Genomic DNA, 16,351 nt, shown 5'->3' with positions numbered 1-16,351 from the left:
GTGTGTGTGTGTGTGTGTGTGTGTGTGTGTGTGTGTGTGTGTGTGTGACTATGTGTATGTGTGTGATGTTGGATGTATCATATATATATGTATGTATATGTTTGTATGGTACCTGGGCGCCTGAGGAAGACAATGTAGGATGTTTTCCTCAATCTGTCTCTATCTTATTTTTTGAGACAAGTTCTCTCACTGAACCTGAAGCTCATTGGTGTAGCTAAGTCCACTGTCTAGCAAGCTACAGTAATCCTCTTGTCTCTTCCTCCATTGTGCTGGGATTGCAGATGTGTGTGACCACATCTGGCTTTTTATGTATGTGCAGGGGTCCAGACTCAGGTCCTGATGCACTGTACCCTGAGAGACATCTCTCACCCCTCACCTAGTCTGTATTTCTTATACAGCAGCCCCCAGCCCTGGGCTATTACTCTATCATTCATTTCTATGTCCTGATTCTCCAGCGTGCTCTGACAGAGAGTGGTAGAACCTCCTAAGAACATTGTGCTGAAGAAAACAGGGGCAACTCGGTAGGAATCAAATCAGTATCCAAGCAGAGTATTTGGGTACAAATAAAGCTGACTCTTACGTTTGCTCTAAGTCCCAAAGTTTGAGAGAGAAATAGAAGGGTCTCAAATGGAAATTCTGATCTCCCTCATTTGAGGTCATTACCACAGAAATGCAAACTTCACCCCGTGACCTAGAAAGGTTCTAATTCAGCGGTTCTCAACCTGTGGGTCGAAATCCCCTTGGGTTGCCTATAGGATATCCTGCATACCAGATATTTACATTATGATTTATAACAGTAGAAAATTACAGTTTTGAAGTGGCAACGGAATAATGCTATGGTGTGTGTGTGTGTGGGGGGTCACCATGACATGAGGAACTTAAAGGATTGCAGCATTAGGAAGGTTGAGAACCCTGCTCTAATTGGAAAGATCCTTTGGGCCCACCTGGTGTGGAATTTGCTGGAAGCTCCTAAAATGTCTCAAGTCACTTCACTGGAGAATTTACTAAAGAATTAAAAGTCCCAGTAAAAGAGAGATTGGGCTTGCTCATTAAAGTATGTACCTTGTGAAATCCTTCGTTTTCTCATGACTAGAAATTCTAGCTTGTAATTCCCAATAAGGAAGCCTCTAAGCTACTCATTAGTGCAAAATAAACCAGTCATACCAGGCACACAGGATAAAGGCAAGAGTCCTTATGTGCCAAGTGAGGGCTGGCCCCTCTGTGAAAATGGCCCTTGACCCCCTTCTAGAGTGCACAAGGCTTATCCAGCTGTGGGAACTGTGGGTCATGAGCCAGGCAAGTGTTATAGGAGCCGTGGCGATGGCGGCAAGCTGGAATATACCAGGTGTGTCCTGTCAAGTAAGGGCAATCCCCATGATCTGAGCTATCACAGTGAAGAAAAAGCAAGAAGGTAACAAAATAGCAGGTATGGCTTTACCAGAAAGAACGAGAATGTTCTAAATAGGGAAGGAATAGGTTTGGTTTCTGGCCTTCAAATAGGGATTAAAACACACTTAAGAAACACCCCGATACTAGGTAAGGTATTAACTAGATTATTTTTGTCGTACCAATTACACAGCCTTTATAAATGCCTAGGTTGCTAGGAGCTGAGGCGAGCCCAGGCAAGAAGGCAGCAGTTAGTGTGAAAGTACATTTTAGAACCTCAAAATGACCCCATGTATTTCCATGGCTCTTCCTTGGACTTTGGGATAAATTCTATTTCCTACACTGGACAATGTTCTCAGTCATTCCCCATGACTGGAACTGACATATCACTTAGGGACATTTCAAGGTACCAAGGGCAGCAGAAGTGCCTACCGGGTTGTTGCTGGTCTTTCCTGCAAGTATGACCCGGGCCTTGACCTTGTTCATGTTGAAGTTCTTCAGGTAGGCTTCATGGATTCTCTTGGCCAGAGATTTGAGGTCTGCAGTTTCTGAATCTTTCAGATCGTGTTCACAGGTAAGAATTTCAGCTTTCAGTTTGGCTTTCTCAGATCTTGGCATTCTTCCAAAACGAATTGCTGGAGTTTGGGTGAAGATGGAAAAGACAGGATGTAGACATGGTCAAGACATTCGACAGCCAAGGCAGAGGAAGAGTGGAAGGTCACAACAGGAATGGCAAGCTAAACTCATTCCTCATTACCATCAAACTTTGTACTAAAGAGATGGAAAACCAAATACACAGCTTATCAACGGGATGGCTTACTGTCCTCAGGTTGGCCAGTGGCCAAGGTGAAGGGAATGAAAGTGAGTTATTATCTATCTATGCATTTATCTATATGTCTTTCTATCATCTACCTACCTATCTACCATCTATCTACCTATCTATCTACCTATCTACCATCTATCTATCTATCTACCTTCTACTGTCTATCTATCTATCTATCTATCTATCTATCTATCTATCTATCTACCTACCTATCATCTATCTGTCTGCCTAACATCAGCCTATTAATCATCTATCTATATAGCTATCTGTCTGTGTAGTTACTTATCTATCATTTGCCCATTAATCATCTGTCTGTCTGTCTATGTATTTTTTTGAGACAGTCTCATATAGTGGGTCATGCTTGCTTCCAAACAACTACATAACTAAGAATAATCCTGACTGCCTTAGCATCTCGCCTCAGCCCCTCTAGTGCTCAGATTATAGGCTAGGCCTATGCAGTGCTGGGACCACATATCTTCATGAACCCAGTGCCTCATGCATGCCAGCTAAGCATTCTACCAGCTGAGGGGCAGCTCCAGCTCTATTTTTGTTTTTAAAAGACAGGGTGTTCCAATGTAGCCCAGACTGGCCATGAAGTTACAAAAATCGTCTGGCCTCAGCATGCTGAGTGCTGGGATTACAGGCATGTAGCACTATGTCTGTGATCCCAGCACTCCCTGGAAGCAGAGGCAGGTGGATTTCTGTGAGTTCAAGGACAGACTGGTTTACTCAGTGATTTCCATATTATCCTCAGTTATATAGTTAGTTGGATGCAAGCATGATGCATTATGTGAGACTCTGTCTCAAAAACAAAACATAGACAGACAGACAGACAGACAGACAGATGATAGATAAATAAGTACATAGCTAGCTCGCTATATAGATGATTAAAAAGTTGATGTTACACAGACAGACAGATAGATGGTAGGTAGATGATAGGTATATAGATAGATTTTGAGACCCCCATCTCAAAAATGAATGAATGAATGAATGAATGAATGAATCAATGAATAATCTTCATTGGGAACCATGTTCTAAATTATAGTATGGTTGAAAAAATAGAAACTCACAGTATGGTACAATGCTTGAAACAACACTCATTCGAGAGTGGTGACGTGACATCTTGCCACTCCATTGAGTGACCTCCAGTGACCTCCAAGTTGACAGCCATGTCTCACCGTAAGAGTTTCCAGTGCTCTGCTAAATACCAGCTGCCGGAGATAGTTACACGGCACAGCACGCCCATTCATGATACAGCTGTTCGGACTGATCAAGGAGGGAAAACTGAGGCATGGACTGACACGGTATGCCCATCAGCCTTACCTACCATTGTGTGACATCCCGACGGACAGGCACTTGTGGAAACGGCAGTACTGGCATTTATTCCGGTTCTTTTTCTGAATCTTGCAGCTTCGGTCACACTTGTCGTATACCAGCTTTAGCCGAATAGTTCGCCGAAAGAAGCCCTGTGACGCCAACACATAATTTACTTATAGAACGTGGGCTCTGGGTAAGTCTCCAGACTGGCTTCGCTCAGCTTTCTTGTGGATTTGATGGATTGACTGGTTTGTTTTGAAAAGAGATCTCATGGAGCCCACCGGGGCAAAGAGCTTGCTCTGTGGCCAAAGATGACCTTGAACTTTCTGCTTCCACCTCCCTAGTGCTGGAAGCCCTTGGCTGAGCACCACCATTCCTGGCTTGATGGGGTTCTGAGGATCCAACCCAGGGCTTCATGCATGCTAGGCAAGTACTCTCCCAGCTGAGCTATGCCTCAGTCCTACCATCTCTAAGAAACTACGTGTTGAAGTTCTAGAAAGTCTCATGTAACTGGGGCAAATAGGGACTGTGCATGTCACTGCACTAAAATGAAAACTCATGTGCTAAGGCAGAGTTGAAAGCGATCTCAGAAAGACCCTACCAGACTGGGGAAGACACCACCAAGTCCCTAAGATAGAATGTTACAAGAGGGCAATGGCTATTCGAAAGCAACACTCTTGCTTCATAACTGCACCGAGGCTTCACCCAGGAAGAAAACAGCCTGAGCTCATCAAAGCCAAGCCAACTGGACACAGCCTCAACAAAGGGCCCCATCCCAAGTTGCATTTTCAAAGGGATACAGATAGAAAACTCAGGAAGGGGTTTATTTTGGCTTTTTGGGTCCTTTGCTTTTGAGGGGTGCTTCCTCCTCTAGCCTGAGGCAGTGGATTCTCGCAGCTCATGTGGAAGGCTTTTCTTGGGGACTGTGGGACCAGAGGGGGAAGGTTCCTCATCTAGGTGTGTGAGGTAGACTGTCAGAAGGACTTGTGGGATGGAGAGGAAGAATGAGCAGCAAGGGCTGCGGATGTCAGGGGGCACCAGGCTCTATATCTGGGTTCACTGTTGCCACGCATGAGGCCTGTAAGACCAGGCCCACCCAAGGAGAATCAGCAGTGCTTCAAGAACGAAGGTACAGGAGAGTCTAGGATATTTCCTCAGATCCTGGACATTTCTAGAAGGTACTAGGAAGGGAGTCTTTGGGTTTTAAGTGAACATCTGTATGTCTTAATCTTCTATATATGGTGTCCATGAACTGACAAACTTGAAAACGTCCGTGCAGCAGAAGGGGGTTCCCTTTATGCACGTGGGGGCTGGGTCATGCCTGGCTAGAGGTCAAATTGACTCTCACTGGAGATAAAGATACACAGGAGGGTGCAGGCAGTTAGGAGGATGTCAGTGTGTGTCAGAGGTGACTGGCTCGGGGTCAGTTAGAGGAGCTAGGTACTGTGGACCCTGAGCAAGGGACAGAACACCCTTGCTCAATGCATGGTCACCTCTGCCCCAGCTGGCCTCTAGAGGGGTCCTGAGTTAGTAGGTAAACACACTCCTCTACATGGTCACCTCTGCTCTAGCTGGCTTCAGGGCTGGTCCTGAGGTAGTGTGGAGTCTATACTCTGTGCCGTGGGGAGACTCATTTTTAAGCAAACTTCTCTTTGTTTCCTTGTTCATTTTGTTTTAAAGGACATGCCCCCTCTCAAATGTTTACAAAGTACAGCAAAGCAACCTGGCTTAGATTGTCAAAAGAGGAGTCGACCTGCCACGAAAGCGAGTTCTCTGCTCTTTCTGGCGGTCTCTGAGGGTTGACAGCCTATCGCATGGAGGACCAAAGGCATCGAGCCATGTGGCCACCCCACCCTTCTGCCGGGGCCTCCGTACCTTGCAGCCTTCACATGCATGGACTCCGTAGTGGTATCCTGAGGCCTTGTCCCCACATATTCGACACTCGATGTTCAGTGCACTGCCGGGGGACTCATCCGTGCTGCCGGGGATCACGGGGCAGCTGATGGAGGAGGGGCTGGAAGCTGGAGAGAGGGTGTCTACAGAGGGAAGAGGAAAGTGTGTGAAACCTGGAGTGTTACCAACCATGTCAGAGTCAGATCCTTGGGAAGATAATGTTGCATGACAGGGGGACGTGTGATATGAGCAGGTGCCTCTCTTGAATCAGCCCTGCCCCTGGCCACACACTGCCCATAGTTACCTACCATGGTGACACCATTCTTGAGGCTCCTCTGCACTAGACTACCTCCTAACTTGTACCCTACCTCCAGCTCTTCTGAGGCCATATTATGGGACCTTCACAGGGGCCCCAGTCTCCCATGCCACATGCCCAACACAGAGCTGGCTGCCTTCCAATTTTGTTGTCATTGTTCCTCAGTGGCACTGGAATAGAGACTAAATAGTCACACCCACAGGCGTCCTGGCACATGTTTTCAACTCTAAAATCCAGTAGCTAAGGTAAGAGAATTGTAAGTTCAAGACCAGCCTGGGCTATAGGGTGAGACAGAGACAGAGATGGAGACAGTGGAGGTGGAGACAGAAGAGGGATGAGAGAGTATAAAGAGACAGAGGAAGGAAAAGTGAAGGAGAACCGAGAGAGTGTGTGTTGAGAGAGGAGAAAAGAACATGCTGAGAATAAGACAGAGAAAGAGAACTGAGAGAAAAGAGAAGGGGAGAGATAGAGGAAAAGGAGAAGGGCAGAGCCTAGGCGAAGATAAGCTTAAAAACCCACTCAATAAAAGTCTAGTGTCCAAAAGATGCAACGAAATCTTAAAACTAACCAGTAGAAAACACAGTTAAAAAGCATCAACGGAGGCCTGGAGAGATGGCTCAGAGGTTAAGAATTCTGGATACTGTTCTAGAGGTCCTACGTTCAATTCCCAGCAACCACATGGTGGCTCATAACCATCTATAATACAATCTGGTTCCTTCTTCTGGCCTACAGGCATACATGCAGGCAGACGTTTGTATACATGATGAATAAATACACCCTTTTTAAAACGGCATCAATAGACTTGAATAAATCTGACTTCACTCAAGAAGACAGATGGATGGTATGTGTGTGGAATCACGCTTAGTGTCACTGTCCTTAACAGACTTTGAGTTAAAACCACAGAGACTATCACTGCACACCAATTAAACTAAACTTCTTCAAAACTGGAGACAGAAGTGCTGGCAGGGGTTTTGGAGTGGCTGCTGTCCCTCCTGGCCAGTGTGCACGCAGAAAGAGACAGCCACATTTAAAGCAGAACAGTCCTGAGAAAAAATCCATCTCTGGTTATTTACTCAGCTGATTCAGGAACAGGTCCAGACAAAAATAAACAGCATGAGTAGTTACAGAAGCTTCGTTCTTCTTTTGTTAAGGCTTGTGTGTATAATGTGCATGTCTGTGTGCACTGTTGTGTGTGCACTATTATGTGTACAAGTGCTGTCATGTGCATGCAATGGTATGAAAGTAGAGGTCAGAGGACAACTTGGGCATCGACTGTCATCTGCCACCTTGTTTGACACTGGGCCTCTTTTCTGTTGCTCACCCCTTTGTACACCAGTGTAGCCAGTGTGAGTTCCTTGGAGGCTCTTGTGTTGGCCTGCCTTCTCTGCACATGACACTGTGATCTTGATTCCAGGCCACTGCATTTGGCTTCTTTGTCTTTCAAACATGTTTTGGAGTTTAGAACTCAGGTCTTAATGCTTATATGGCCAACTCTTTGACCCACAGAACCATCTCCTCAGCCCCAGGAGCTTCTTACTTAATTGCTAAGAACTGGAAGAGGCCAGGATTGATGTGTACAAGTTCGAGGTGAGCCTGAACTATACAGTGAGTTCCAGAGTTACAACAGAGTAAGATCTTAAATTAAGAAGCCAACAAAGGGGGGGTTGGTGGGGTGGCTCAGTGGTACGAAAGACTGACTTTCTGCATTCTAGTAATCCACAGCAGGAAAGGAGACGCATGAAGATTGTCTTCTGACACACACACACACACACACACACACACACAAATTAAAGAAAACCCCACAACAAAACAAAAAGGCAACTATAAAGGCCACCCCAGCAGAAACTGGACTCAGGGAGCTGCACTCACAGGGACGAGTACATTGCTGTCCTTGCCCTGCACAGTGGACGCTCCTGACTCTGCAGGGCATCAAGTGTGCGCTCGGGACACTTACTGCTTTGGTAGAGAGGAAATCACCTCTCAAATAAAAGTCAGATGGTCCCATCTAACAAGGCTAGAAGTAGGACCCGAAAGAATCAAACAGTTCACAGCCACCTAACTGCATCTCTGAGCAAAGCCTGGGCATGCCTGTTGGAATGCAGAGTCCACCACACCACAGAGCTCACAAGTGCCACTCAATAAAAAAAAATTACAAGGCATATGAACAGAAATTCTGGCTCATGATGAGAAGAGAAATGAATGAAAGAGGCCCAGAAATGACACAGATGCTAGAATTTGCAGCTAAGGCACTAAAGAGTTATTCTGACCATACTCCAAAAATGCGGGACAGAAGACTGGGTGTGCTGTGTAGAAATGAGGGTGAAGAGGATGAACGGATCATGGCATTAGTGATAAAAATGGCAATATCCGGTGTGGAAAATAAACTAGGTAGATTAGACACTGCAGAAGAAGAGATTGGCAAACTGGAAAACACAGCAATAGAAACTATCTAAAGACATGCACACGCGTGTGCACGCACACACTCACACACGTATGAGATGGGGCAGGGGCCGTAGGGTATGGAGACAGAGAGACAGAGGAATGCACAATAACTTAGCACTAAAGCATTGACTGTAGGACAGCTTCAAGAAGCACAATACGCACATAACTAGGGTCTAACGTATGGGGGAAGATGGAAAAAGAAAAATACTCAGAAGCAACAGTTAGCCTACGTTCAGAAGCTCATGGACTGTGAGAAAAACGAGGGAAGCAACTAAAGGCACATCATAAGCAGAGGGTCAGAGTAGAAAATGTACACAAATCGAAATATATACGTATATATTTAAAGCATGAGTGACGGGCATCACAAGGATGCAGAGGAGACCGGTGCACAGGGTTGATGGGAACGTAAGTCAGCACGGCTATTGTGGGAAATCGCATGGAGCTTCCTCTGATAACAAAAGGTGAAACTACCATGGGCTGAAACAAGCCTACCATCCTACTGAAAACATATTCATAAGAACTGAAGTCCATCTGCCGAAGAGATGCTTGCGCCCCACCCATCTCTCACTATTCACAATAGCTGAGCTGTTGAGTTGACCTTAGTGTTCTACAATGGATAAATAGGGAAAGGAAACATGGCATACATACACAATGATACCACTCGATGTTAACTGAGGGTGGGAAGGCCCACCTACTGTGGGCAGCACCATTCCCTACACAGGGGATCCTGAACTATGAAGATGGGGGCTGAAGAGAGGGCTCAAGTTAAGAGCACTGCCTGCTCTTCCAGAGGACTAGAGTTCAACTCCCATCACTCACATGGCTGCTCACAAATGTCTGTAACTCTAGCCACAAGGGATCCGATGCTCTCTTCTGGCCAATGCAGGCACTGCACACACACACCTTACACAGACATCTACTCAGGCAAATAAACAAATAGAGATTCTCTCTCAAAGAAAAGTGAGCTGAGCGCTGGCATTCACTGTTCTCTGTTCAGTTTATGGATATGATATGACCAACTCCCTCCAGATCCTGCTGCTGACATCACTGTTATGATGGACTGTGACTTGGAACAATACTTTCTCTCCTAAGGGGTTTTGTCAGCATGTTTCATCACATCAACAGAAATGAAGCTAAGACAGAACAAGCAGAAGCACTACAGGTTCCCCAAACATTATAGCGACAATAAAGATGAATTATGGATAACTTTATGTCCTTAAGTTCAACAAGGTAGATGGAACTAACACATTCTTTGAAAGAGACCATGACAATCTTCATTGTCAATTCTGTGACGAGAGATGACTAAGGGGTTGACAAGTGAAGAACACATCTGGGCGTGTCTATAAGGATGTTGTGAGGGAGGGTTGACATGTGGAAAAACCAATAAGGTCAAAAGACTGGCCCTAAGTTTTGGCAGCAGCATCCCATGAGCCAGGGGCCCCAGATGGAATGAAGGCAAAGAAAAAGAGATGTTAGCCAGTGTGTGCAAGCGCCCATTTTTCTGAGCAAGTTCAAGTGTGGCTGCTGCCACCATCAGTGGACAGTAGACAGTTACCTCAGGCTTCCAGCTATGTACACTAATGCTGTCCAGGCCGTGGTCAGGCCTGTAGCCCTGGGCTAAGATTGATTGATCCCTTATGTTTTGAGGCGTTGGGGTCCCTAGGTGGAGATGAAATTGGGTTGTCTGGCTCATCAACATGCAGAAAGCCATTGGGTACCACCCAGCCTCCAGTTACGTAAGTCAACCTAACAAACTCCCTTTTCCAACAAGAATGCACAATATATGTTCTTAACCTAATAAATTCCCTTTTACAATCACACACACGCCCAGTATATGTCCTTTTTGTGTAGAGAACCTAATACAGAAACAAATTACCAACATTTAAAAAGAGAGGGAAAAATGAACAGTCCTCCCTCTACCTGGGAAAGAAATTGAATGTATAGTTTAAAATGTCCTCCTCTAAAGAAAACTCCTGCTGGGTGGGGTGGCACAACCTTTATGTCTTTAATCCCAACGCTTGGGGGATAGAGGCAGGTGGATCTCTGTAAACCAAGGCCTGGTCTACATAATGAGATCCTGTCAATAAAAATGAAAAGAAGGAAGGAAGGAAGGAAGGAAGGAAGGAAGGAAGGAAGGAAGGAAGGAAGGAGGGAGGGAGGGAGGGAAAGAAGGGGCTGTAGGTTAAGAAAACTCCAGGCTCAGATGGCTTCATCTATGAAATCTCCCGAGCTTTCAAGGAATCTCAAGTATCAATTCTACAGAAAAACTTCCAGGAAACCAAAAAAAAAAGAGAGAACATTTCCTCATTTCACAAGGCAAGAATCAACCTAAGACCAAAGGCAGATAGAGATATTCTCAAAGCAAAAAGCAACATCTCCTTAATAAAATCTTAGACAATTAAATTAAACTATATACCAAGATGGTGAGTTGTTAGGACAAACTAACATTTTTCACTGTAAGCTTAGCTTAACCTTTGACATGTGCAATTCACCATATTAATAAACTAAAAGGGGCCAGGCAGTGGTGGTGTATGCCTTTGGAACCCAGCACTTGGAAATCAGAAGCAGGTGGACCTCTGTGAGTTTGAGGCTAGCCTGGTCTACAAAGTGAGTCCAAAAGACAGCTGGGCTACAAAAAGAAATCTTGTTTCAAAAAGAACCAATAAGCAAGTGAGTAAGCTAATTAACTAACCAACTAACCAACCAACCAACCAACTAACTAACTAACCAACTAAAAGGAAGCCCTTTTAATCATCATCCTAGGTACATAAGAATTCCCCAAATCTAACATCAGTGCCTAATAAAAACCGACAGCCCACTGGGACAAGAAGGTGACTCCATCAATCTGGCAAGCATCTAAGCACCCCATAAGAACACTGTTCGGGGGGCATCTATGAGAAGCTGTGGCCAGGACACTTTGTGGCAAAAGATTATATGGCTTTTCCATGGTTCAGTAATAAGAGGAGGCATTGCTATTCCTGTCTAACATTGAGCTGAAGTTAGGACCAGTATAACAACATAATAAAAGGAAACTAAAAAGACCCATCTTGAAATGGAAGAAAGGAAACTGACTTTGTGGCATATGATATCATTATTCACATGGAAATCTTAAAGAATCTGTAAAGAACTCACCAGAACTAATTAAGCTTATGAATTAGCATTCAAAATGATTATACTCACACACACACACACACACACACACACACACACATATATATATATATATCCCTGGATAGTCAGAAATTTAAATGCAAAATGATCAATACCATTTATTATCATATCAAAAGCATAAAATGCTTCCATACACATCTGACACAAAATATGAAAGCCTGGGCATGAGACAGAATAACCCTCATTTGAAGGATGTGAAGAGGACCCAGATAAGGTAGGAATACTACTGTCAGGAATCGATTGGAAGAATCAGACCAGAATATGTCAGTTCTGCCCAAAACCCGTGTGTGTGTGTGTGTGTGTGTGTGTGTGTGTGTAACTCTAATCAGAAGCTTAGCTGCCATTTTTTTTTAAAAAAGAAATTGACCAACAATGGGCTAAAAAGATGGCTCAGCCGTTAAGAGTACTGGCTGCTCTTCCCTGAATCCAATTCCCAGCACCTACAAGGCAGCTCACAACTGGCTGTAACTCCAGTTCCAGGGGAGCCAACACCCTCACACAGACATATATGTGGGCAAAACACCAAATGCACATAAAATTAAAATTAAATTAATTTTTAAAAATTGACCAACTATTGTAACTAGGGCTAGAGAGATGGCTCTGTGAGCAAGAACACTTGCTGCTCTTCCAGAGAATCCAAGTTTGGTTCCTAGCACACAGGCCGGATGGTTCACATCTGTCTGTAACTCCAGCTCCAGGGGAATAGGATGCCTTTGGCTTCTACAGGCAACCGCACTCATGTGTACACAAACACACATTCTCACACACATACACACATACACATACACACACACACACACACACACACACACACACACACACACAGAGAGAGAGAGAGAGAGCTGACCAGCTGATTTTAAAGCATATATAAAGTACACAAAGTAGGGAAGTCCTAGACTATCCAAAAGAATATGACCCAAGAACTTATCTATGTGACACTGGGCTATTGCACATAGACATACTATGAAGATTCACACACACGGCTCTGTCTAGATGTCTGCATTCTTCTCTTGGGTAAATACACTGAGAGTGGAAGGGCTGGGATCGTTGGGCAGATATTTGTGTAAGCTTTCAGGAAATGCCAACACCATGGGATTGGTGTTCGGTGAAGGAAGCAGATGGATAGAGCTAAGCAAAACCCTCGATGTGGACCTACAACTGTCTACTGATTTCAGAGACACAGAGACAACTGAGTGGCGAGCGAGCTATGAACAATCCCAAAACGAAAGAGAAAGAGAGAAAGAAACTTTGATGTGAGTGTAAGAAATAAGTCGATAGGGGCTGGAGAGATGGCTCAGTGGTTAAGAGCACTGACTGCACTTCCAGAGGTCCTGAGTTCAAATCCCAGCAACCACATGGTGGCTCACAACCATCTGTAATGAGATCTGATGTCCTCTTCTGGTGTGTCTGAAGACAGCTACAGTGTATTCATATATAATAAATAAATAAATCTTTAAAAAAAGAAATAAGTCGATGAATATTGGACTTTATCGTAAAACCTAAAACTTCTAGAAGAATTTCAGTCGGAGAACACTTAAATAGAACACAAAAGCATAGTCTACCAAAGGAAAGACACTGATAACTGGACTCCATCCATCTAGGAACTGGTTTTTATTGAGTAACTCAGCTAACAAAGAGGACAACTGAAGTACAGGCTGGGAGAAAGCATTTGTAAATCACTTATCTGATAAAGTCCTTTTTGTCCAGAATGCAGATATAACTTTCCAGCATCGGTAGTTAAGAAAACATATAACCCAAGTAAAAGTAAGTAAATGGTTTGAACAGAAAAGTTTAAAAAAAAAGTTATAGGGCGAATTATCACACAAAAAGATGCCCAGTGCATTTGGCATCTGAGGTCATTTGACACAGTAAAACTGCCCCTTGAAGCACCATGGCTCACCCACAATATGGCTAAGGTGGGTTTACAGATGACCACAAGATGGTTAAGGTGCTTGCACCTTCTGAAGATGAGCCTGGGAGGCATGGAACTCACACACTGAAGGTGGTAACAGCATCTTGGAAAGGTTTTTGGCATTACTTGGAAACTAACACAAACGCCTGTCCTACTATCCCAGCTCCCCCATTTCTCTAGATAGAACACAGAGGTCTGGACGGAGCCTTGCATGTAACTACTCATAGTTCTATATGCAATAGCCTGGACCGGCCCACAGCTCCAGGGTTCACCAGCAGATACATGGAGACAGAAACAACAGTACGTCAGGCAGCGCACACCAAAGACTGAGGTACAGATACATGTCATGAAGCAGAGGCATCGCAAAGGGCTCCCACTGAGTGAGGAAGCCTGTTCAGAAAGAACCATGCCATTTAGAGAAAGTTCCAAGAAACACAGACTAGCTCAGAATGCTAGATAGCATACTAGCAATCATGTGGTAAGCAGGGAGGAATGGCATTGCAGGAGAGTACCAATGGGACTTTGTTGGGTGTGGCCATTAATTTGATTGTAATGATGGCATTAGAGAGAGAGAGAAAGAGAGAGAGAGAGAGAGAGAGAGAGAGAGAGAGAGAGAGAGAGAGATCCCTAGAAAGCAGCACTTACCTGTGATGACAGAGCCCTCAGAGCCTGGACAGCTTCCTAGATACTGGTAGTCCGCAAAACTAAAGCTTCCGGAACTCTCCTCCCCGATGGACTGAGAAATCTCTTGAATGTTTCCCATTTCTTGTAAGAATTCTTCAGATAAGGGACTTTCCAGGCCATCTGCCTCAAGTGGGGAGAGAGGACAGATGGGGCTCTCCATGTCCACCATGTTGAATGGATGTGGCCAGGCGGGCCACAGAGCGCTAATCTGTAGGAGGAAAATAGTCATTCACTTTCTGTTCCGAATTGAAAACATCCCTGTCTGAGTTCAAATCTCAGCAGTGGCAGGATCGACTCTCTACCCTTGACTCTCAAAAGCACAGTAATTAGACTCTCTAAACAGGATCCAGAGAGAGGACTCAGCAGCTGGGAGTACTTATTGCTCTTGCAGAGGACCTGGGTTCAATTCCCCACACCTATGTGGCAGTTCACAACCACCTGTAACTCCAGTTCCAGGGGATCTGATGCCCTTTTCTGACCTCTGTGGGCATTCTGAAATTTTTGGTACACATATATAGATCCAGGATAAATGTTCATACAACACATACAGTAAAGTAAACATATATTTAAAATTTTCTAAACAATAAAACACAGAAGATGTCAAACTTCACGCAGTTGGCAACCTTTCCTTGTTTACTCTCTGTCTACTACTCTGAGCTCAGCCTCCCGGCCACGGACAAAAGCAAAGTCCGAGTTCCCTAGAACATGCCTTCTAATGGGGACACAGGTGGGGGCCAACTGAACGGGGTGTCTGCTGGGGGTGATACAGCAGGAGCAGATGGAGAACAGATGCCTCGCACGGGGAAGCCCCAGAAGGACGGGCTTCGTTCTGGAGAAGAATGTTCCAGCAAAAAGAACACCAAGTGCTGGTGTATGCCAGCACATTCTAGGATCAGCAGGGAGGCCACTGGGCCCGGCTAAGGGGCACCGAGGGGGAAAGAATAAGCAGTCAGTGAGTGTTCTGCCTATACACATGAAGCCCAGGATATAGTAGATGGTCCTAGAAAGAAAATGACATCTCAACAAATGCTTTATGTAGTTTTAAAGACATCTAAGTAGATAAGTCCAGGGAACATCAAACTCCATTTACCTGCAAGCAAAAAAACAACAAACAAAAAACAAACAACAACAACACAAATGAAAAACAAAAACAAAAAATTAAAACCAAACTAAACCAAAAAACCCCCCAAAACAAAACAGTCTCCATATAAATAAGTACACTCTTTCTCCATAATCTTAAATGACTTCGTATGCCCTCTAGCCCAAAGTCCAATCCCCTTAAGCACATCAGTTCAGCCTTTTTGGATTCGTCTCTTCCCATCATGCACTTGTCATGGAAATTTATCATACTAAGCCTCTTTGTAGTCTCAGCTCTGCAGCTCTGCCCAAACTGTCTTGCAGCTGCCTTCAGTAGGCCCTGACTCAGCCTCCTTCCCTAAGCCTGAGAGGGTCACGGTCATCTAGCCAGACTGACTAGATGACAGTCAGCTCCTTAAACTGCTTTGCCACCTAGAAGTAGTCACAGAGAAGGCCACAGCCCCCATCGCAGAGAAGGCCAGAGCTGCTGCGTGCTGGGGTTGAGTGTGCTGTGGGTTCCAAATACTGTAGCTCCTGCCATGCTCTGACCACAGAGAGCCAGCGTCCTCTGAAGAACATTTCCCAAAGCGCTGAATGAACACACACGAACTGACGTTTCGTGGTCGTTTCCCATTTGCCAAAAGTCAACAAACTTTTCAGTTGCAGAGGAAGAGGTGTTTTGGCTTCCCTGAGGAATGAAAAATTGGTAAAATTGCCTATTTCTGTGAAATTCACCTCTCGAGCTTGGTGAATCTTGACAGTTTGTCATGGGTGCTTGTTACATACAGGGAGAAACAGTCAGAGATCATTACACACCACGAGACATCGTCATCCTGGGACTGGAGAGGGACTGGGGAGGGACTGGGGAGGGACTAGGGAGGGACTGGGGAGGGACTGGGGAGGTGGCTCAGTTGGTAAAGTGTTTGTTGTGATAGTTCAGAGACCTGAGTTCAAATCCCATCACTGACCAAAAAAGCCAGGCATGGCAGTGTGTGTCTATAATCCCAGCACTGAGTAGGCAGAGGCAGGAGGATTCCCAAGACTGACTGGTCAGCCAACCTAGCTGAATCCAAGTTCATGAGACTCTGACTCAAAGAGTAAAGTTGAAAATAATTGGGGAAGACAGCTCACATTGACCTATACAAGCACGTGTACAGGCACGTGTGTACAGGCATGTGTACAGGCATGTGTGTACAGGCATGTGTACAGGCATGTGTGTACAGGCATGTGTGTACAGGCACATGTGTACAGGCATGTGTGTACAGGCACATGTGTACAAGCACGTGTACAGGCATGTGTGTACAGGCATGTGTGTACAGGCATGTGTACA

The 16,351-nt window shown here is 44.9% G+C and overlaps 1 protein-coding gene across 3 annotated transcripts in view; it reads right to left on the bottom strand.

Moving 5' to 3' along the window:
- Ppara (peroxisome proliferator activated receptor alpha) overlaps positions 1-16,351 on the bottom strand; it is a 69,163-nt gene that overhangs the window by 12,995 nt on the left and 39,817 nt on the right. For all 3 annotated transcript variants that reach the window (XM_028788745.1, XM_028788746.1, XM_028788744.1), the window contains 4 exons: positions 13,906-14,152; positions 5,402-5,562; positions 3,537-3,675; positions 1,819-2,021 (listed from right to left, as the gene is read on the bottom strand). In XM_028788745.1, the coding sequence (XP_028644578.1) occupies positions 1,819-2,021; positions 3,537-3,675; positions 5,402-5,562; positions 13,906-14,113 (711 nt within the window). In that variant the 5' untranslated portion in view covers positions 14,114-14,152. The remainder of the gene's footprint in view (positions 1-1,818; positions 2,022-3,536; positions 3,676-5,401; positions 5,563-13,905; positions 14,153-16,351) is intronic.

This window comes from Grammomys surdaster, unplaced genomic scaffold (assembly GCF_004785775.1).
Source record: "Grammomys surdaster isolate TR1022 unplaced genomic scaffold, NIH_TR_1.0 125767, whole genome shotgun sequence".
Taxonomy (NCBI): Eukaryota; Metazoa; Chordata; class Mammalia; order Rodentia; family Muridae; genus Grammomys; species Grammomys surdaster.
The sequence above is the reverse complement of the archived record's forward strand: the minus strand, read 5'-3'. Positions and strand labels throughout refer to the sequence as shown.